This window comes from Amphiprion ocellaris, chromosome 10 (genome assembly GCF_022539595.1).
Source record: "Amphiprion ocellaris isolate individual 3 ecotype Okinawa chromosome 10, ASM2253959v1, whole genome shotgun sequence".
In the NCBI taxonomy this organism is placed as follows: domain Eukaryota; kingdom Metazoa; phylum Chordata; class Actinopteri; family Pomacentridae; genus Amphiprion; species Amphiprion ocellaris.
The window spans coordinates 5509614-5532279 of record NC_072775.1 but is presented as its reverse complement, the minus strand read 5'-3'; the positions used below and the strand labels follow the sequence as shown (position 1 = coordinate 5532279).

General features: G+C 38.8%; 1 protein-coding gene across 6 annotated transcripts in view; it reads right to left on the bottom strand.

The window, feature by feature from the left end:
* astn1 (astrotactin 1) overlaps positions 1-22666 on the bottom strand; it is a 435709-nt gene that overhangs the window by 38516 nt on the left and 374527 nt on the right. For all 6 annotated transcript variants that reach the window (XM_023261620.3, XM_023261621.3, XM_023261622.3 and 3 more), the window contains 3 exons: positions 12475-12752; positions 10549-10682; positions 9908-10059 (listed from right to left, as the gene is read on the bottom strand). In XM_023261620.3, coding sequence (XP_023117388.1) covers positions 9908-10059; positions 10549-10682; positions 12475-12752 — 564 coding nt within the window. The remainder of the gene's footprint in view (positions 1-9907; positions 10060-10548; positions 10683-12474; positions 12753-22666) is intronic.

Here is a 22666-nt window from a genome sequence, read left to right as displayed (position 1 = left end):
CTTTCAGTCCCCCCCCCCCCCCCCCCCCCCCCCCCCACCTTTCCTCTGCTCTCCTTGGTGGTCTTTTTTTCCTCTCTTCTCTCCCGTGACTCAACACAACATCTATACCCAGCCGCCTTCGCCAATGTGTTCCCATCAGGGTCTGTTCTCCCAAGTAATCAATCATCCGCTAAAGACGAGATGCATAAGCGCCGAAGCTGTGATAAAACTCTGCTGCATTGTGTTTTTCTGTCCTTTCTTAACACAGCTGGGCCACACCAACCAGAGCTGGATCGCTTTCACTCAGCGTAATTAGAGCTGCGCTGGGCAATTTCACACGTCGGAGAGTCCAAATGGCAGCGAGGGGGAGCTGTTAAAAGTTTTGACAACTTCAACACCCAAGAGTTATGGAATGGGACCTCGGTAAACTGTATAATCCTCGGACCTATATGTTATCTGCTTGGAGCGTGACAGGTGTGAAGAAGGTGATGGGGTTCATGTATATTAGAGAGTGGAGCTTTTTTCTGGACAGATTATTCTGTTGCTCTGTGTTTGGCTCTTGAGTTTCAGCAGTGGGTGGAGATGTTTGGATCGCTCACAGCAAACTTTTATTTGCATCAAACAGGGTGCATATATCTTAATCTTTTCTGTTTGCAACCCAGGCACTCTGATTCATAACTAAACTGCTAGTAACAGCTAACACTGGTGTGATTTACTTGTTGGTTAGCCACTGGTTGTAAAGTCTCATATGTTATGAATACAGTGTGTTCTTCCAGCACATTTGACATGTAAAATCTCCTGAGGTTTCTATCGGTTTCTACCAGCTGATCTGGTGGTTTTCTCCTGCCACTTAGTAGTTTAAAGTGGCTGCTGTAAACTCTGTACAAGATTATTTCAGTCCTGTGACAAAGTATAGTCTGCTTTAAGCAGCACAGGTGGTGATTGACATGCTTTCCCTTCATTCTGCTTGCCATACGTACAACTGTGTTTGTTCTATGCTAAGCCTGATGGGCAAGTTTGTGACACCAGCTCTCATACAAACTACATTCTGACATCTATAATCCCAATTGGTTGACAAACTGCTACCTCTACACCAAAGAAAGTGCTGAGGGGCTGCTGAATATATGTACTGAAACTATTTGTGCCCAAAACCCGAGTCCACAAAGTTTATAAAGACCATGATATCCCATGATGTAGATTATACAGTGCCAATCAAATGTCTGGAAACACCTCGTGATTCATTGGTTTTTCTTTATGCTCTGCAGCGTACACCAATGCTTGGGAGATCAAAACTATGAAATGACATTTGGATTTAGGTAGTAAACAAAGAGTAACAAAGCAAAATATCATAAATATAGTTGGTTTTTCAGGGTGACCACTTTTGAACACTGTTTATTCCCTCAACCACCTTCACAAGGTTGTCATCTGGACCTTTTCCAACAGTCTTAAAGAAATTACCACATATGCTGAGCACTTGCTGGCTGCTTTCCTTCACTCGGCACTTCATCTCAACCTAAAACATCTCAGTTGGGTTCAGGTTTAAGACCAGATTATCTCATGCAGCATGCCATCACACTTCTTCATCAAATAACCCGCATAGAGCATTGAAAATATTGCTAACAGAGTCACAGGTCCAGACTTCGACTGCTTTAATGTCCATTCCTTGTGCTTGTTAGTGTAAGCACTTCTTTTCCTCTATCTGGTCTCTCTCATTAATGGTTTCTTTGCAGCAATGCCACCAGTGAAGGCCTGTTTCACACAGTCTCCTGTAACAGTTGATGTTGGTTTGGGTAAACCAAGATTCTCCCTACACTGCAACCAGTAGCATAACAACAAACATCCCTGATTAGTCACAAGGTCAAAACAGCAGCCCGGCACTTTAAGCAATCCTGAACTTAGCAGCAGTGCAGAGTAGATGTGATTCATGGCCAGCATCACTGTGTTGCACTACAAAGATACAGTTGATTTGTCTTGATGCTCATCTCTTACATACTAGTTCGAACTTCATTAGAAAAATGGACTCAAAGGATGGTCCAGCATTGTAAACTAGTGGAGGATGACTGTGTCCAACATGACTTTATAACATACTCACCTGTTTTATCTAAATCTGTTTTTGCTGGAGGAAAAACTGCACTGAAGTATTTACTCCAACAGGCACTAACTTTTGAGTCACACAAAACTAAAACTTGTAGATTTTTTACATATACCCATATATTAAAAGACATGATGCATGCATTTACTTTCATATAGATAAAATTACATAATTTATTATCACAATTAAGGTCCAGCATTCCTAAAAATGACACATTTTCACATAACTGCTGACCAGAAAATAACAATTACAGGGCTAAAAATTAGCAGCAAGCATTCTAAGGCAGACATAAAAGTTCACATTACACATAAAAAGTATCCTCAAAGACTGCTCAAGTAGTATAAGAAGAGTAGTTGTAAACTCAGCTATTTTATTTGTGCAATGTCTTGCATTTCTTGAAGCAGGGAGACAACAAAATTGGGCTCCAGGCAACAAACAAGTAAAGTCTGATAAATTCATTTTCTGCTTTAAATTTGCAGTGATAGATTGTACCTCTTGGGCAAATGGAGTTTGTTTTGAAGCACTTAATGAAGATACTGGAGTCTGTTGTTGCAATGAGAACATTATATCTTTGCCACCATTTAATGGTCTAGCAAGGCAAGTGATTAGCAATGGAACTGGCAGGAAAAAACGTTAAGAAATTATCCCTGTGTGGAGCTGAACGGATAGCAAATTTTCTTGTGTAAGAAAGCAATCTCTATTAGTTTAATGAGGATGTCTGACATTACAGCATGGAAACACGCATTGTCTTGTTTAGACAGTGCACCAGAAACAGTAAACTGGTAAATCTCAGCATGACCGTAGCAATCCAATCATGAGTGGAATATTCCTGTGCCACAGTTTGCGTTTCTTTCCCAGCACCAGTGCTACTTTCCATGAAAAAAACATTGCCACCAGTTCCATAGTAGATCCAGTATGTTGGTAGATATAAGACCATATGGTGTAAGACTGCTTATCTGATTGGAATATCGATGTCTCTGCAATATATCAACCACTGACTGATAACAATTAAGAGGCTTCAGCAAGTTATTTTAGCAGGAATGACTGAATCTATACCCAAAATTGCAGCACTTGCTGTCGTGTCACAAAGAAATGATGTTTCTTTCAATAGGCCTGATCACGATTAACTCTTTCCAACTCCGAACTTTGATGTGGTACCAAAGTCCTATTCTGATGCTTGAATGATCAAATTTGTGGCTCCGATATGAAGTTTGTTTGAACCTTAAGTCTAAGTAAACATCATATCAAGCCACTACAGCTCGAGAATGTTCCCTCAACCACAGAAAGTCATGCCGGATACTCAAGCATCCACTGCTTTCATCTTGTATGTTTATCGCTCTGACAGCACAGATTAGGGGATGGGACAAACAGTTGCTTTGTAAGGCTATGGAACACAGCGGTAATGGTGAGCTGACACACACGATTTATTCAAAGGGCACAGGAAGAAATTATGCTCCAAAATTCCAAAGCAGAAAGGTCACATTTGCCATAAAGTAATATTTCATTGTTGCTCGTCAAAATGCTCTCCTGCATTCGAGCTTCAATGGTGGTCCTGCAGTCAGAATTAATTAGCACAAATGCTCTACTGTCAGTGCATTATTTACTCGTCAACAAAATAAAAGAACAGAAGCAAAACATACAAATGCGTGAGAAATTAAAGGAAAAACCAACATACAATGTTTTTGTAAGGAGTTGGGTTACCAGAACAGCTTGGAAACACCTTGGTGTGGATTCTGTAAGTGGTTGAGACTTTACTGGAAGGACGGAACCATTTTAATCCAAAATATATTCCGTTTGAGAACAAGTTGGGTTGAGATCTGGTGACTGTGAAGGCCATGCCATATGATTCACATCATTTTTATACAGGGTTATTCAAAAAGAATGAACCAATTTCATTACGCAATATTTTAATAAGGAAAAGTGATAGAAAACTCCAGCCAAGACACAAGTATTCTACCTCACAATCAACTTGTATTTGATGTTTAAGGTCATCAGATGACACTGAATAACAACAGCGATCACCTCAGTGGATCGTAATATGCTGATACGCGTCTGGGAGGAATTCTCTTATCGCATTGATGTTGCCCATTGTGCTGCAGGTGGTGGCCACACTGAACACTTGTAAGACAGGAAATAAAAGTTGATTGTGAGTAGAATACTTGTGACTTGGCTGGAGTTTTCTATTGCTTTTTCTTAATAAAATCGGTTCACTCTCTTTGAATAACCCTGTATTATAAAACCATTCAGTGACACCTCCTTCCCTATGGATTTTCATCTTGGAAGACACCATTGTGATCGTGATAGAAATGTTTCATCAAAGGACAAAGATGCTCACTCAGAACACCTTTGTACTTATTTGCAGTGACTTTTTCTTCTAAGATGACAAGTGGTCCCAGTCAGTTCCAGTAAAATATCCCCCACATCATACCAGCCACGGGATATCTTCACTGTATAGGGGTCAAGTATTCAGGTTTTTCCATTAATTTGTCACCTGTCTATAGTTTTTCTGACAGTGAAACTGGATTATTGACCTGGCAATTTGTCATGTGATGTTTGCTTTGTTGTAAATGTAACTTTATTTGGAAATATAGAAATGTCTGCCACTAAAGCACAATATCATGCGGCATGATTTGTGAATGCAGGTGGGTTTTGCTTTAAAAAATAAGGTCCTGAGACCAAGCCCTGAGGAGAGTCCTGCTGTTAATAACAAAGGTATGGCTTCAAGTGCTTCAGCAAAGCTACTCCATAATACAGGCTTTGGAACATTGTCTAAGTTAACTCAAGAGATAAATGCTCTATAAAAGACTGTGTAATCTATCTACCTCACATATTCCTTATTACTACCTGTCCATTGGATTATGCCTGCTAGTATGAAGATGAGTTTTGGATGAAAGTATGTTGACTCAGAAACAAAGATCGTGCCTTATTTTACTGATCTCATTCTGTTGCCATGGATACTAATATGCTGCCACAACACCACAACAACATCCACTCTTCTGGGAAGGCTTTTCACAACATGTTTTAACTTGGCTACAATGCAGGAACCTTTATTTTTTAAATTTTTTAAAGCAGTCTAATATGCGGACAGACGTTCCAATAACCAGGAATAAACAAGTTATCCATTTTGATTCAGAAAGGTGTTACCAATACAGGAAATAAAAATGTCTCTGCATACTGGAGTTATTTCACAGCTTAGATTTTTTATAACCTTTGCAAACCAGGACTTTTTCACACTACTCTGCACATCAGCTCTACAAAGATAACTCACAGGTCTGAATGTATCTTTCAATAACTTGCTGTCAATTTGCTTTTCTGCACACCATTTCTAAAATCACACTGCATTTGTTTTATTTTCCTCTCAATCTCCCAATATTTTTCTTTCTGTAGCTGTCTCCTCTTTGCTCAGTGTAAACACAAACTGAAATTGAGCTGAAAAGTCCCTGTATTTTTGGCACTTTTTGGAATGCAGCTGAGTCACTCATGGCTTCTCAGCAAAGAACATTTTGTCATTTACAGACTCTGGATAGAGCAAATGTTTATTGAGGAGGGATTTTTAAAAACTGGACTTGATTTACTGTGTGTCTCCAGAATCAAAACCAAACAAAAGGAAGCAGCGCTCAGTTATTATTCACCTCATCTATGGAACAAACTTTCTGAATATGTGAGGTCTGCTGAAGCAGTCAACTCATTTAAACCAGGCCTGAAAAAAAAAATTACTAGGGCTTTCTCTGATTCATATTCCTAGTTCCTAATTATCCATTCTTGTATATTAAAATGTACTTTTACTGGCTTTAAATCCCATTTTATTTCAATGGTTTTAACATGTGTGTTAATGTAATGCTTCAACTTTAATGTCTTAATATCTTGCGTTTATTCTGGGATTTTAATGTAATTTCAGTGTTCCTTTCTAAATGCATCTCTATGCCTCTGTAAAGCTCCTTGATTTGCCTTGTGTATGAATGGTGCTATACAAATAAACTTGCCTTGCCTTGTCGAATAAAGTGATTTTGATGAAGTATCATGATTTTAAGCTTAGATTCGAATGGTTTCAGTTTGTCATTTTGGTCATTTTTAAAAGATAACATTCTTTCACACCTGTAACGCAACCATCTTACTTAACACATTATTTTCTGTCCATTAGGCTGTGTCTGCCTGTATGAATACAAACTTTGGGTAAAATATCTTGACACAGAAGCAAACATTAAGCCTCTTCTCACTGAGCTCATTCTATTACTTTAGGCATTAACATCTGGCTACAACAGACTCCATTCCAGGAAGGCTTTTTACAACATTTTGAAGCAACCAGTGTGCGCAACAGTTGAATATGTGGACAGAGGTTCCACATATTTTTGACCATACAGTTACAGCACTAAAAATGTCCTTTTGTTGTGCTCGTACCACACTGGTGGCGCTGCATTTCATATATATCTGCATGAAGCACTTCTGCCCACAAACTGCTTGGTACAGTTAAGGTCAGGGTACATTAATATGGTTCACGTTAGATTGCACTGACGCTCTGAACTCCTTAACCTGCCACCAGCTCTGAAAGGCATAATACTTGTAAAAATAACCAAAACTATACAAAATATCAGGGCCAAATCTCTAAAAACAAAGAAGTATTGGATTAACAGATTCTGTTAAAATCTCCACTCCTTAGTGCAACTTAGAAGATACATAGAACTCAAGTAGGACCAAAATTAAAGGGACAATTCAGCTGAACTGCAGGCTGTGTTTACACAAAGCAGTGAGGAGACAAGTATTGAAGCAACGTAGACCAATGAAAAGGAAAAAAACACATTTGAGCAATTAAAATAAATTCAGCATTGCATCAAACTGTTATACAGCGGAAAAAGTTGTCATTAAGATATATTCTTCTGCTTGAAATATGCGCCTTGAGTTGATGTACAGACTAGGGTGAAAAAGCTAGCTCGGAGAGGTCGTAAAAAAGGAAGTAGTAAAATATCTAGAGTATGTAGCGACGCCTTTTTTTCTCATTGACATTCATGTTTTGTGAAACACTATAACTGCTAGCTACCCCAGAGACACAGAAGTGCTGCCATTCTCCTAATCTAATCTCATTTTTAGTGTTGTGCAGGTCGTAGTTTAACATACAATAGAGAAATATCCATACCATGCAATTAATGCAGCAAATTCTGGTAGCTATAGTCATAAACATTGTTGATTGATCCAGGCGGGATCTTAAACGTCGAAGCTTAATGCAGCTGCACCATGAAGAAGCACAGAAAAAACTCCTGATCATAATGATTGAAGAATCTTGGACAATATCCTGCAATGTGTACTCGCAATACAAAGAGCAGGAGAGTGAGAAACAAGCATCTCTCCCTCCTGTAATTAGAATGTATCGAGAGTGTGCAAACTTGGCTGATGTTGTTGTATATTTAGTCCTTCCTAATGGAGATAAATGGGTGGAAAATGTTTTTCAGTCTGCAGCGGAAGACTTGAAATACTGACTAACGTAAATAAATGGAATAAGTTATGGTACAACTTTTTTAGAAGTAAATATATTCTCTTAGATGAACCATTAGTGCTGAACCTATAGCTCCTGTGTGCTGTAATACGACTAATAAAGAAAATGCTCTGCTCTCCCTCCTGAACCCACTGTATTGATTAATGATCCTTACCGTTCTGACAAATACAGTTTATTCTCTCATTAAGCTACAACCAACTTTGCTACTTACAGGGAACTGTAACAGTCGCCGTTATGGATTGGGTCATTACTGCTAAAATAAACTGCCCCTCTTTCGCCAGCTTGTACTCATAGAGGAGCAGCCAAATAAGCTGGGCTCTCTGTCACTGACAACAGAGATACACACTCTCCTGCTGCTCCTGTGGCTGCTGATATCACTTCCTCCTTTTAGTGAAAACATGAGGGAAAACAGTTAAATCACTGAATCTGTACGGATGAAACTGGGGAAAAACAGAAACCTGTTAAAGAACTGAAAAAGCTGCTGCACAAGAAGGCAAATTACTTAAACTGTAAGGTTTTAAACATGTTTTTATCTAATATTTGCATGTCATGCTGTCTGGCTAATTTGTTGTCATTATTATAATGAATCTCAAGACCTTTTTGTGCCACGATGAAAGCCATTACAGTCGTTTTTAATAGATCACTATGTATGAACTGGAGAATGTCATGGAATCAGACTAATCAACCAACTGTTCAGAAATGCTGAAGATGTCCATTATTATTACCGTTGTATGACATCTAGTGGTGGCCTTAAAAATTACAACATGATGTGGTCCAAGTCAAACAAGTGAGTAGTTTAAACCTGGGTGTAGACAGAGGGCTCCATAGGACAATGTATCTATGGATTATTAACATTTACAGAACTTAGAACGTTTGATTCAAGTATTTGTGTGTAATTTAGTATTTATTACTACATTTTTTGTTGTTGCTGTAGATGATATTCTTATTTTAAATGATAAAATTTCACAAATTTTATATACTTTCAAGCTTTTCCAAGGACAACAGTAACATCATGAGTTGACACTATATTGCATTTTGGTGTAAAGTGTACATTTAAGCCCCTGTCTGATGTGCCCCCCTTTTTGTTAATCTGACGACATCTGAACATGTCAGTTTCATGTCTAAGTGAGCATCCTGGTTACTTTTCTGTAAAAGTCATGACAGCCCTCAGTGGGATGTAGAAACATTTCTAACATGGCACGCCGTGGCTTTAACGGACAAATGTCATGTCACTTCTTCCACATTTCAGCAATATTAAAAACATCACAGCTGCTTGCTAAAATCACAAAACATCTTAGTCGTTTACTTTACAGGACAATTTGACACTGAAACCTCCATAAAGATAAAAGTGTATTGAAATGAAAACAGACTGTAAAAGGTCAGATTAATGGCACTCAACAATAATGAATGTAAACCAGATTTTGACAAAACACTAACAGGGTAACACATTTAGTTTGTTGCTTCCAGCTGTTTGTAGGAGTCTTTCCTTTACTAAGTATCTGTTGCATCAAACAGCAGCACGATCTGTATGAGCATCTCTAAAGAAGAAGGACTGCATATGGAAAAACAGTGGTGACTTCATTATTTAGTTATATTTATAAATGCTCCCAGATATGGTGACAGTAACTTGCTATTAGTTTATAAATAGTTTTCTGTTCATTCATGAATTATTCATCACTTTATGTACTGTGCAATTCATGTGAATGAGAAATATCATCCCTTTTGAGGGTATGCTGTAGATGAACATTAATGTAAAAATGATCAATGTCTGAATGACAGAATGTCATCACTTTAACAGTTTTATAACCCATTTTTGGAAAGGTCTGTACAGTTTGATGAAATCCCCTATTTTACACCTCTGGACTGAGATTTCCTCCAGGTGGTGGACACCATAAAACCAATTAGGTTGTTTTAGCCACATGGTGCTGACAAAGTGGTGCACTTATGCTTTGAGCCAGCAAAAATAATGAACACTGGCCCACAGCTGCCCATGCAAACCAAGGCCAACTGACTTACTCATCATCCATCTCAAAGTGGTTCATGTCCAAAATATTACCAGAGCCTCTTGGTGCTTCAGTAACTATTGAAAAAACAAGCTTTAAGTTGTATTTGAAAGGAGTGAAATACACTAATCCACCTGTGAGTGCCAGCAGGTGGATGGTAAAACCTTGTGTCTATAAGAGCATATTGGGGGATGCAAGGATAAATATCTTCATGATGCCTGAAGGTTTTTACTATTACTGGTTGCCTGGCAACATTAATATTGTATTCCACTATTTCCCAGCTGTTTGGCTGTGTTTATTATCTGAGACCAAACTCTTGATGCAAACAGCTCCGGACTGACGTACCTGTCTCAACTTTAGAGTGGTCGGTCCTCTCTGTCACCTTCTCCTGGCTGATGAGATAATCAACAATCCTGACACCGATTGGCGGCTCGGTGTGGTTCCACTCCATGATGACCAATGAGCTGCTGGGCTCATAGGTGTAAGACAGTTTCAGCCTGACAACAGAGTGAAAGAGATGTAAAACCACAGCGCTGTGTGAAAGATGCTGTCAGCAACCTGGGCTCATTACTGTAATTGACAGCTAACATTATCCTCCGTGTTCCGCAAAACTGCAATCCAATGAAATCATATTCTGCAAAGCCACAAACACTTCTGTTGACAGAAAACACGGTCATTTATCCCGCAATGTCTGACCGACTCTCCGGCTATGTAGCACTGAGGAGCCTGTGTACAGAGGTTTTTATGCCTACTGATCAATATACAGCAGCTCATTTAATTGATTAGCACACCCAAACTGGACAGCAGAAATAAGCCATTGAGTGCTGTAGCGTTGCAATAAAATGCAGCGTACACATGGATCCTGATAGTGTATTACTGGGCCATTGTAACAGGAGATAGATCTGTGCCAGTAAAATGATGGATGGTATTTGCAGTAATCCATCTGAGGGGGCTGAACTGAGAGAAGGTAATATTATTTTACTGACATAGGCTGAGGGAGTGGGGCGCAGGTGGGCAGTCCGTCTGTGCCAAAAGCGCTGGAATCACATCGACACCAGTCATCGATAACATCACCTTTGCCTGAGCACCACAGCATGCTCATCATCGCCTCCTGAAGAGCCTACGAGGAAAGATGAGAGGACAGGAAAAAAGCAAATATTAAAACCTGCAATTTTTAATTAAGTCCTCACATGGACTATTCTCAGTACAGTTTTCAGTTTGGGTGAGCCTAGCATTTTTATGTTTATTAGACAGATGAAAGTGTAGAATGACATGCAATCCAGGGAGAGAGATGGTGAATGAACAACGACAAAGCTGACTCATCAGATGGAAATATTTGGCTTTAGTTGTTGCACCTTAACCCATCAGAGTAGCATTTTACAGTTTTTTATTTGCTATTGCATTTGAAAGTTTTCATTTTACAAAAAAAGAAAACTATATAGATCAGTGAGGGGAAGGCTTTAAGAGAGTTCTGGCTAAGGCCAAAATCAGATAGTGACACTAAAGATCCAAAGTGAAAACAGATACTGACTGTAACTACTGTAAGAAACGACCATCATATCAAATGTGAACTTATTTCCTCACAAGGCAACAACAGTTATGGGTAAAAATGATGCAAAAATATTACAATTTAGAGTTAAGTTGAATATTATGTAAACTGGAAATAGATATTTCCAAGTGCAATCCATATTTGTACTAATTTATCATCTGTTGATTCTGGTATTATTTTGTTCTCAGGAATTTCAAGTAAACATTCTTTTCCCATCACATTCAATTTCTATAGGTCGTTTAGGAATGTCAAATCGAGCCAAATTTAATCTGTTTTCCATTGCTGACGCTGATATCATTTAGAGCTACACTATACAGTATACACTATAACTTGTAACTGCCAAAGACATCTTGGAGTTCTGATAAACAGGTAAAACCTCCTGAAATCCTTCTGCTTTCTCACCTCCTTCCTGTGTAGCCTCAAAAACTGTTACATTCAAAAGAATATATCTGGGGTCTCTGGATAATCCAGTCAGTGGAATTAAGGTTAAGCTGTATCTTAGTGAAATTTGCATTATTGCGTAGTATCAAATCTTGATAAATGCATCTGTATTATGTCATATATTTACAGTAGATACATATCAAATTAGCAGGGGTGGATATGTCATTGTACAGTAGGTAGTAGCAGTGATACTGGTGAGTGCAAGGCCTGCATGAGTGACTGCACAGGCAACCTCCAAGCAACCGCTGTCAATAACAGCAGCTGCATCTGATTGAGCTTGAGGATGAAAGACTGACACCCCAGGAGGGTGGACAGCACTGTATCGACCCCTTTCTTCCTGCTGGAGGAGTAGAAGCGGAATTGAGATCCAGTATCGATGGAGTCAGACAAGTTGCAGCTCAGTACGGCACTTTGTGGCAGAGGAAGGAGTGATAGCCTACAAGAGAAAGATTTCCCTTATAAAGTTCTCTGCTTCTGTGACCCTGTTTCATAATGAGGCCACGAGGCTGTCAGGCCTGATGAATCATCTACACACTGTCACAAATACACTGAAGGCTTCATTGTAGGATGCCAGCTAACAGACTGACTGTGTTTTGATGATCACACAGCCATGCCTGGATTCAGCTTATTATTATTAGCTGCTGTCCTCATGCAGCGTGGATCTAAAAATGGTGGAAGAGTTTTTCCACATCAAAGTGAAATTACTTTTATTTTACTGAACAAAGGATGACAAGGGCACCGGACAATAAACGTGCTCTTTAATCATACACAGGAAGACTAAGTGTGATGATCCATTTCAGGAAGATGAGAGAGGATGCGACAACCAATTTAGAGGGTATAATGGAAAAATGATATAATGGGTGCTGCAAGAAATTGGTGTTTTCAGACATAAGGACAAACACAAAAAGCCCAGCGTACGTACCTGGTAGGTCTCGTTGTTGGATACCAGTTCGTAGATGGGTGCAGCCTTGGTGATCTGCAGCAGGACGGGCTCAGACTGCTGCCGGCCTTGTGCCGCCCTCGGGCTCATGTGGCAGAGGTGGCAGGAGCGAGGACACTGGCCCTGGCTCGTGCAGTCCATGCGAACGCCGGCCGCCATGCGTTTAGCACCAGTGTCCAGAAGGCTGGCGATGTATGCGGGGAAAGTCAGCGTCCTGGGCTCCTTGTCGCGCTCCTCGGACTCCTCTGAAGGCGAATTACCTGAATGAAACAGGAAGGAATTGGAGAAATGCTTAACCACTACTTGACTGGTGAAACTCTAAACACACTATGCGATCACAAAGGATCTTATTTTATTCCTACTTTTATTGAACATAATCATATATATATATATACTCTTATTAGATAGATGTTGAGGTCAAATGTTTCTCGCAGTGAGATAAGGGGCTGAAAAAAGCTGAAATGAGAGAATATTTTTTCTCCTGTAGCAGCACAACAAAACTACAAAGCATTAAGTGCTCCCACATTCCCATATCTCCCTTCTGGAGACTTTATAGCTTTTCTGCATCACAGGCAGAATACATGAAGGAGAGTAAATATTTGGGCCACAGCTACAGGAGCTCTACGTTTCCTCCAGCAAGACTGATTACATCTGTGCTGAACAATGAAATGTTTACATCGTATTAATGTGACTGTTGCTGTTATAGGTTTTATTGACTTTTTTTTTTGCTCAGCTCAGGTTATTGAGTCTGACAAAACTTCTCAAACAATATAAACAGAGAAAGATACAGTACAAACAAGTAAGGCAAGATAAAACCTGGGTCTGCTTTTACTTTGTCTCACAAAATCAATACAGTGTAACACAAATTTAGAATGGAACACTGTTCCTCTACAACACTTACATTTGTAGAAAGACAATAAATCATATAAAAGGAAATATCAAACTCCAGCACACAATCTGCACAGAGGCTGCTTGAGATACAATAGTTTTGTGAAGGATCAGGTATTTGATGCCTGACTACAACATAACACATTTGCATCCAAATATAGTGCAAAGGCTCAGCAAATATCCAGAAAATAGGCAAAAAAACTGTGAAATAATGATTATTTTCCAAACTGTATTGAGATAGAGCTGGATTTGCTAATTCTTCAAAAGAGAAGACGAGGATACAACAACATGACGCAAAAGAGCTCTAGTCGAACCACAAATGATAGAATGATGTGGAATGGATGACGGAAATATTACATTTGTGCTTGTTTCATCTATTTATCAGAGAAAGTTTACAGTCTTCTCATCACTCTCCACTAATCTAATGTTTTCCTTTAATGCTGTTTATTGTCTTTGTCACATTTGCCTTTAATGGATGCACAAAATGCCGTCGTCCTAAAGTTTTCCAACAGTTTCCCCAGTGAGCACACTGACAAAAAACCACCCAAAAAACAGACTGTCAACCGCAGTCTCAAACTTAACGCACATCTGCATATTTTGGTCTCCTAAAGCAAATTACACAATCTTATAACTGAGTGAAATTCAGAGACAAGCTCTTTATTATGATATTTTCTGAAAGCCTTGCAATACCACGTCCTGACAATGCTGAGTATGATTCTGTAACTGTACAGACTAATATGTCAGATTGAAGAGCAATTTTTGTTGTTACTAAGCAGGTCAAAAATGTACCACTGGCAACTTCAGCCCCTAAGACAGTCCTTAATGCTGCTATTCATCTTTTTAGGGAAACAAACTTGTGTTGTTAACTTCAGAAATAAAACAAACATTAGGACCTAGGATAAAATCTTGTGGGACACCAGAAAAGCGATCTGACAGTAAAAAAAACAAGCTAGTACCGTCATTGTTCACTAACAGAACAATAGGATCCATAGAATATTGTCGAAAGCTTGTGGTACTATGATAAAATTATGTAATAGCAAAAAAAACCCCAAAAAAAACAAGAAGTTGGTGCCATCTGGATACCTGTTAAATCAGCCTCCAGCTACATATCATGAGATAAACAGCTTGTCAGTCTGAGAGACAGTTGTGGGGGCACATGGACATGATTAAAAGTGAGGCCAACTAATGTATTGCCTTTAGGTGAAAATTTGCCGATTTTAGATTTAAGGGAGGATGTTTTCATTGCTTTTATGCTTTATTTATTGCAGTGGATGAATAATACATACTTATTACTTACTAATGACAAGCACAAACACCACACTGTCCAAAAAATGACTGTGGTAATATATTAAAACTGTATTATTTTTTAAAATTTTGAAAAAAAAGGATGTTTTCACACATTACTGCAGAGTTTGTTGAATTTAAATTTCATGCTATGCAAATATGTGAATCAATTACTCCCCATTAAATAATATTTTGTCTCAGACGGAGTGGGATTTCACTTTCAAAGGAAGCAAGAGAGCAATGAGCGAGGAGACTATCTGGATGTGAGCGAACACAGGCAATTTAAAAGCTCAAGCACCAATTAGGGAATAGGCTTGTTGTGTGAGTCTGCTCTGATGGAACACAACTCATTTTACGAGCCATGGCACGATGGGAAAAAGTGTGCATGTAAGCTCAGGGAGCAACGCACATGCGCACGGATGAAGGCAAAGAGACTTTCTGAGTGTATAATATGAATATTTCCTCTGCATCAGCGTTTCATTTGTATTTCACCATTCCTTTAAAATGATATACCGACAACATGTCTCTGCCTTAGATGGTAACAATACAACTTAGGCAGTTATATGGAGAAGTCGCTGATACAAAATCACAATGTCTGTGTTTGAATTTGTATGCATATACACGTTTATGTGCGTGTGGACCTAAACATGGGTCATTTGTCATGTTAAACAAATTGAGAATGTGCGTGCTACAATAATAGTATTCAGTGTATTGCTGCTGTGTGGGTGTGTTGACAAATATCACGTTGTTAATCACACATCTTCTCCTACGCTTCTCTGAAATATATCCACACTTAGTTTTTTTTTTTTTTTTTTTACACCATGTGAGTCATTAAGTTTCACCAGTTTCCAAGTAATGCAATGATGGGCATGTCTCATTAATGCTAATTTAGCTGAATAAAGGTTAATAAAGTATCTGCAGACTCAAGATGGATAAACCCAAGAAAATACAAAGAAACTAAGAAAGATTCTAAAGTATTTCTTTCTTTGTAAATGTTAACCCTCTGAACACCAAAATCTGCCAGTGGTTTTGAAATGTATTTTAGATTTAAAAAAAAAAAAAAAAAATCACCAAAAGATACCTTTTATCAGAACAAGAAACTGCAAAAGTAGAAAAAAAATCTACGGATTCTCAGCTTTCTGGCAATTCTTGAAATACTAATGTGTTCATAAAGCTCAAAATTGCATTATTTCATCAGAATCACTTTTTTCTACGTCTCATTTAAAAATTCACTGAAAATAATCCCTTTGTACGGAACAATTTCTATAAAAAAACAATAAATTCTGCACTTAATGGGAAAAATGGTAAACCATGACTGACTTAGGTGCCACCAACAATTACATGACAAAAATTCTGGTTCATTGGGCAGAACAACAGGCTGTGCTTAAACAGAGCGGAGGAACATGAGTACAGAAACAAAGTAAAACAAGCAGTAAAATATGTGTTACATGAAGAACCAACATTTTTCTTTCAGTGTTGGTGAGACCTGAGGACACGTATAAAACTGTTGCACATAACTAATTAAAGTTTTCTACAATTTTGCTAGACAGTACAAAGGATGTTTTTATCTTCTCCCTTAGCCGTGGTTTTGTCGAAAAAAAGGCAATGAAACTCCTCAAGGTTAACCTAATACAATTCAAAAAATCACAAAAACTTTTTATATTTGATGCTACCCTGGAGGTTAAATATGTCTGTTTTCCACATTCTACTCATAAAAGCTTTAAAGTGGCTATAACCAATATTTGAACAATGTATCAAAGGAAATTACAAAAACAGTGTGACAATGTGGGTACTGGCCTGCAAAATTACTGCTTTGGCTTCTGCTGTAATAGCACTGCCTTCAGCCACAACAGGCTCAGTGGAAAAGCACAGAAACCTCACCTGCTTGCAGATGGACAAAATTAGCTTCTAGAGCTCGAACATAGTGGAGGATTTAGAAGCTACAAAGAGTCAGATCAGTCCCTCAGCAGTTATCAGAGGGCAAAAACATGGCTAAAACTGAGTAAATATTGGACTTACATTGCCAGGGGGCAGATATACAAGCTCATTGAATAATGTTACTCCATAAATGTGGAATGTATAAATAACATAGACTGGATGGATGCAGCCTCAGGTTCTGGAATATGTAAAAGTACCTTAAACCTGCAGCCAGACTGTGACTCCTCTGGCTACAAAAAGAAGTCAGATTGTATACAAATCTATGAGAAAATCATCTTACTTCTCAGCTGTAAACATTTTCTGAATGAGTTAATGCTCTTAAATACTAGTTTCACCAGCATGATTGTCCACTTTGTAAATTACGGACCTATTTAGAGGAAAATAGACAACAAAGCAGGGTATGCTTTAGGGTATGGCTGCCTTGTGATTGACAAGTTGCTACCATATCACCATGCAAAGTGCCAAATTCAGCCCTTGGTTGTTATGTCTGCTTTTAAAAGACCTAGAGGGCAACTACTAAATTCCAAACCTGTGGCTTCAGAATAGCAGTCTACAAAGCAATGGGTAATGTTACAGTGGTTATATCCATCTTTAATATACAATATAAATGGAAAATATGCAAGTGTTAGCTCACAAGTTTGCCGTATTACAATATGAAAAGTTACTGTCAAGTTTAATGTGGAAAAAATAAGCTCACCACACCCAACTAAAATAACAGAAAAACCACAAGTAAAGCAGATATTGGTACAACCAAACAGTCTGTATAAAACCACCAAAAGGTTAAACAGAAGATGAAACTGAAGCCAAGACAATCACTTGGTCACATCAGAGACCATGGTGCACCTGGGCACCTTAGAAACCTAACACCAAACCACACACGAGTGAAGAAAAGGACAAGCAAAATAAAGCCAATGACGCTGTTGCAGTGGGAGCACATTAACAACCAACAAATGCCTAATATGCCAGCCAAAGACAAATGACTTCCAACATTGGAACCGACATTTATACTGAATTAAAATCTTCTTTCACTGCATCCAGATTCTAATGATATCTGTGGTTCTCTTCCAAGCATAAATCTGTCTGGGTCTGTGTTCATGTGTATGTGTGTGTGTGTGTGTGTGTGTGTGTGTGTGTGTGTGTGTGTATCTTGGAAGTTGCTGTCCTTTACGAATTTAGCATTCAGCTTTGAGGCCTTGCGACAAGGTCACCGAGGCAGGTTGACAGATCAGCCCCCACCAGCCAGAAGAATGTGTGAGTAAATGAGGTCTGATCGAGGACCAAGTGGCATCAGGGGAGAACAGAATCGAACTTGGGACATTCACACCTGACCTGACAGGCATGTGTGCTTGGTATGCGTGTGAAAGTAAAAAGTCAAGGCACTCTGCAAGCCTTGAGTTCATCTGATTAATCAAAGGCAGCATAGAAGAAGATTAGGCATTTGTTTGTAGTGTGTGGAAGTGGGTAGGTGGAAGAAAATCAATGATATATAGAGATATATATAGAAAAAACAGCCAGCAGTTTGAAGAAAAGTGAAATCCAGAACACTGTTGTGTGAGCTTGTTTACTACATATTTGCATTCAGAGACTTGTGTATCCAAATGTTGCCAAGGATGTCGGTGTCCTTGCACCCTTGATCAGCCAAACTTTAATCTATCCCTGTCAAACTGGCTCATTTCCCACTAATCGGCTCTCATCATTCTATCTTCACTTGCCACCTCCTGGCAGATGGAAATTAAATGTGGCAGTTATATTAGGCCAGCCGGGTGCCTTTTAAGGCAAAGAAGATTGGCAATGATTAGGTCAGTTTAGTTTTGGTTTAGTTCACGGCGTTCACTATCAGCGGAGACCACAAGGGGATATTAAAATGGACAAGCAGTCTGGCCTTAAGACACCTGATGGCAGAACATACGTGGTAGATTATCAAACTAAGTCCTCTGCACCTTATCTCACACGTACAAATTAAGGAACTCAGTCTATAGCATGGATCTAGTATGTGTAGAATGTATGGTATGTATTTAAAGAAAGACTGTAACTTGCTTTCAGAAAGAATTATCTCTGTTACAAATAAAAAGTTGTACAGGCGGTCCTCAACTTATGTTGGATTTCCATTCCTACGGTGCAGCGTAACTCGATTTTTGCTGTAATTTTAACGTCGCAAATGCCGTATGTCAGAATGATGGAACAAGACTTTCTTAATAAATTCATGGGAGATGGCAACATAACCATGAACCATATTCATGATACCCAGATGTTAAAGGTCATAGATTTTGGTGGCTCTCAGACTTTTTTGTTGGCACCATTGTCAAGTTGAAATTCTTCATTTTTGCTCAGATATTTCAAGAACACTTATATATGAATGTTGGTATAGATATTCATTCTTTCCAGGGATGAGTCCTATTGACTTGGGCAATCCCTAGGTCTAGTGCCATAAATCTAGCATCTGTGATTCTCACTGGACTGGTAAACAAACATCATATGGATTGGCATGGATTTTGGACATTCATGTTTGCCACCGTCTGAATAGTTTTAAGTGATCTAGGGCTGTTTTCAACCAAAACAAATGTTAGTCAACTAATATTGTACCAACTCTTCAACCAATTGACTAGTTGGAAAAAGAAAAGTGCTTTTTCTCCAGATGAACTCTATTGGCCACAGCACACTGAGTGAACTCTACCTGTTAGCCTTATGATTTATAAATTAACAGAAAAAGCTAGCACATAGCAGCATATGAAATCATTTTAACCTTGTTTTTTTTAACTGAAATGACACCAACATACTTGGAGCCGACCTACGTGGACCTGAGCATATTCATATTATTTCTAAAAAAATGGAACCATATCAACTGCTGAATGAGGAAAATAACAGACACAAGTCAGCCTGATGTTAATAGATAGTTCCATGTGGGCTATTGAGCCATGATGTATAAACTCCTATTTGCAAAGAATATGCTTGACTTTTTTTGCCTTCTGTTTGAACAAGATGCATCCACAATGACGACTTCTTTGATATGGTGTCCATTAGTTTATAGCAGACCTTGCAGTCTCCATTATGTTGGTGTGCTTTGAAAACACACTATTTTTGAAATGCCAAAATTATTGAATTAATCCTGGAAGGCTTTTGATGTATCACTCTCCTACTTATGAAAGTAACATCGCTGATTGTCTGATTAGAATTTGGTCAGATCAGATGATATCGACCAACCAACTGACCAGCTGACCTGGAGAATAACAGCCCTGAAGAGATCCCTTAACTTTTTGTCAGGACAGCATCAGGTTTCTCACAGAATGCCTGATGGTGCCTTGAATGTGTCTAAAAATGTCTGTCATTTGCATTTTTTTCCCAGAAGAATAATGTGACATTATGTGCTAGCATTTCAGAAGAGCAAGAAAACGCTGCAGAAGTAGGATATCACTGCTCCATTGTGACTCATTAACAGCATCCACTATTGCCACAGAAGTTACTACTTATGTTGCTATATCTCTCGTAATTGGACGCAACTGCTGTTGTCTTGCACATAAAACGTGTTTTCCCATTCAACACAGACACACAACGGCACTCGAGGACATACTGTGAAAAGCCTCGCTCGGCTATATACTGACACACATCAACCCACTCACCCACCCGGCTCCTCTGGTAGAGCGCTGGTGGAGAATCAGCACTGAGTTATTCCCTGACAGGCTGCGTTACTGTCTAATGACTTTTAATTTGTGTGATGAAGCTTGTCTGTTGTGATGCATGGCACAGATGTATTACCTGATAAATGGCCTTTGTGCACTAAATTAACTTGCTCTCAAGAATCACCTAGTATCACAAATGCTACTATGTGAAGCTAATTAATAGAAGAAATGGAATGCCTGACCTTTAGATGTGCATGTTTAGGGGACGGATTTGCATAAATCTTATTGTACATGAAAGTGTAAGGCTAGGCTTGATAGGATGAGGTGCCCTGGTGCATGATGGTAAGGGGAAATATTGTTTCCTTTGTACGGATGCCTCCATTTGAATTACTCGTCTTCTCAAGGTGAGCTAAGGGTTGTAGCTGGGAGGAATGAATGATAATCCTTTTGATATTCATGATGTATTTTTTTGTCACACGAAAGCAAACAAGACGGCGCCGTGCTCATCTTTGAACTTTGCTTAACGTCTTAACGTCTGTGTCTCGTTTTGCCTCATCTTCATAGTTTCCCCTTTCACTTATTCTCTTATTCAACAAAATGTCACAATCACATCTCTTTTTCTTTCCACAATGCAAATACAAGTGTGAGAGGGGAAGCTGTAAGTATTGTATTCCTGTAATATATTTTTTGCTTTGAATCTTCCAACTAAAACCAGAAAATGAATTATATTTCCCTGATATGTTGCTGCACTCTCTCTGCTTGTGCACTCCTACAGCACTACCACTCTCTTGCAACTCGTTTGCTCACATTTTCATTTCCTCCTCTTTTTTCCCAGCTCTTATAAAGTCTAAAAGGTGCATTCACACACTTATCTGCGCATCTAAACTGCTGTCAACTTCCACCCACACACACAAACACACATATGCTGTTGGCTTTAGATGAGCGGTATACTGCTTTGAAGGGGATAAATCTTGAGGAAAATGCATGCACACACACAAAAATGCAAAAGTACAGACACCCACACACACACACACACACACACACACACACACACACACACACACACACACACACACACACACACAAAGCTCATTAAAAGTAATCTGTGTTTGACAGAGTCAGATGTCCCACAAAGGAAAGTGATGACTAGAAAAAGCATGTTCATATCCTCCTCCTCGGCTTCGTCCTTCCAGAAATACAATTTTGGATCCAAGCTTTGCAGGACACTACCTAATTTGATCTATTTCTGACCACAGGGGTTGAGCTTTGTGAGTCTCTGTGTGTGTATGTGTGACTGTGAGATACATTTATGCTTGTGTAAACACATTTCAGTTTCAGAAGTGCTGAATTGATTTAAGCCTGTCCTTACTTCTTCAATGGGTTTAATTTCCGTTGGGATATTTGGTTTAGCGTTGCAGTCAGCTTAATGACTAACACTCCATTAATCATTATTTGCATATTAGTAATTGCTTATATGATGTAAAATGATGAATCAATTTTGTAGCTCCTCAGACTTTGGAGCTTTTTTTTAATTGTACTTTGGCTCATTCTGCTTTTAGAAATGGATTTTGTAAACACTTAAAAGCTCTTTTACAATAATCTTACTGCCCAGCTTCAAACAGCAGGCAGAAGAAGAAGCTAGTAAATAACTGCTATTGATAGCCCAGCACTGAGTAGGAAAAAGCCTGATATTTCCCTCAGAAGCTGGTTGAAACGAAAACAGAGCTACAAGCAGAGTTAGTGTTGGCCTTCCATTTGTCAGGCTACCAAACACACAGTCCCAAGTGGTTGCTAAAGTTGTTCTGCGTCTGCTAGATGTGTACATTAAGTAGATGACTGATCTCAGTCTTAACAACTTTCTAAGGCAACATATCAGAGGTATGTGTTTTGAGCATCACGTTATGAGTGTTTTTTCAACATTAATGCTCAAACGCTAATCCTAATTGTGTTTAATGGGGACTCAGGATTTGGTTTAAAGTCAAAATTAGAAGTAAGAAATGATGATTAGTTTTGTAACCATACAAAAGGATCTTTACCAATGTCACTCATAAAAATCTGGTCTTGGGGACCCCTGCTACATTATTTTGCCTATCATAAATCAGACAATATGCTGTTTTTCCACTATAGGAACTTGTAGGCCATTTTAGGGTGGTGCAAACCTTTGTGTGTGTTCCAACTGAAAGAATACGTCCTGTACCTCTTTCAAAATCATTTCCTGGAACAAAAACAGTAACTATTCCACAGCAGACACTTCTAAACAACCTTAAACAAGCAGCTGTATGCTTCTCAATGCTGACTGATTAAGCTTGGGAGGACAAATGATGATTCAGAGAACATTTTTTGCCTTTCCAACATCTAGGTCCAGTAGTGGCATTCGTCTTTCTTATATCACAATCAACAACATACAATTCAACATAATAAACCTCCATTGATCTAGTTCCTACATG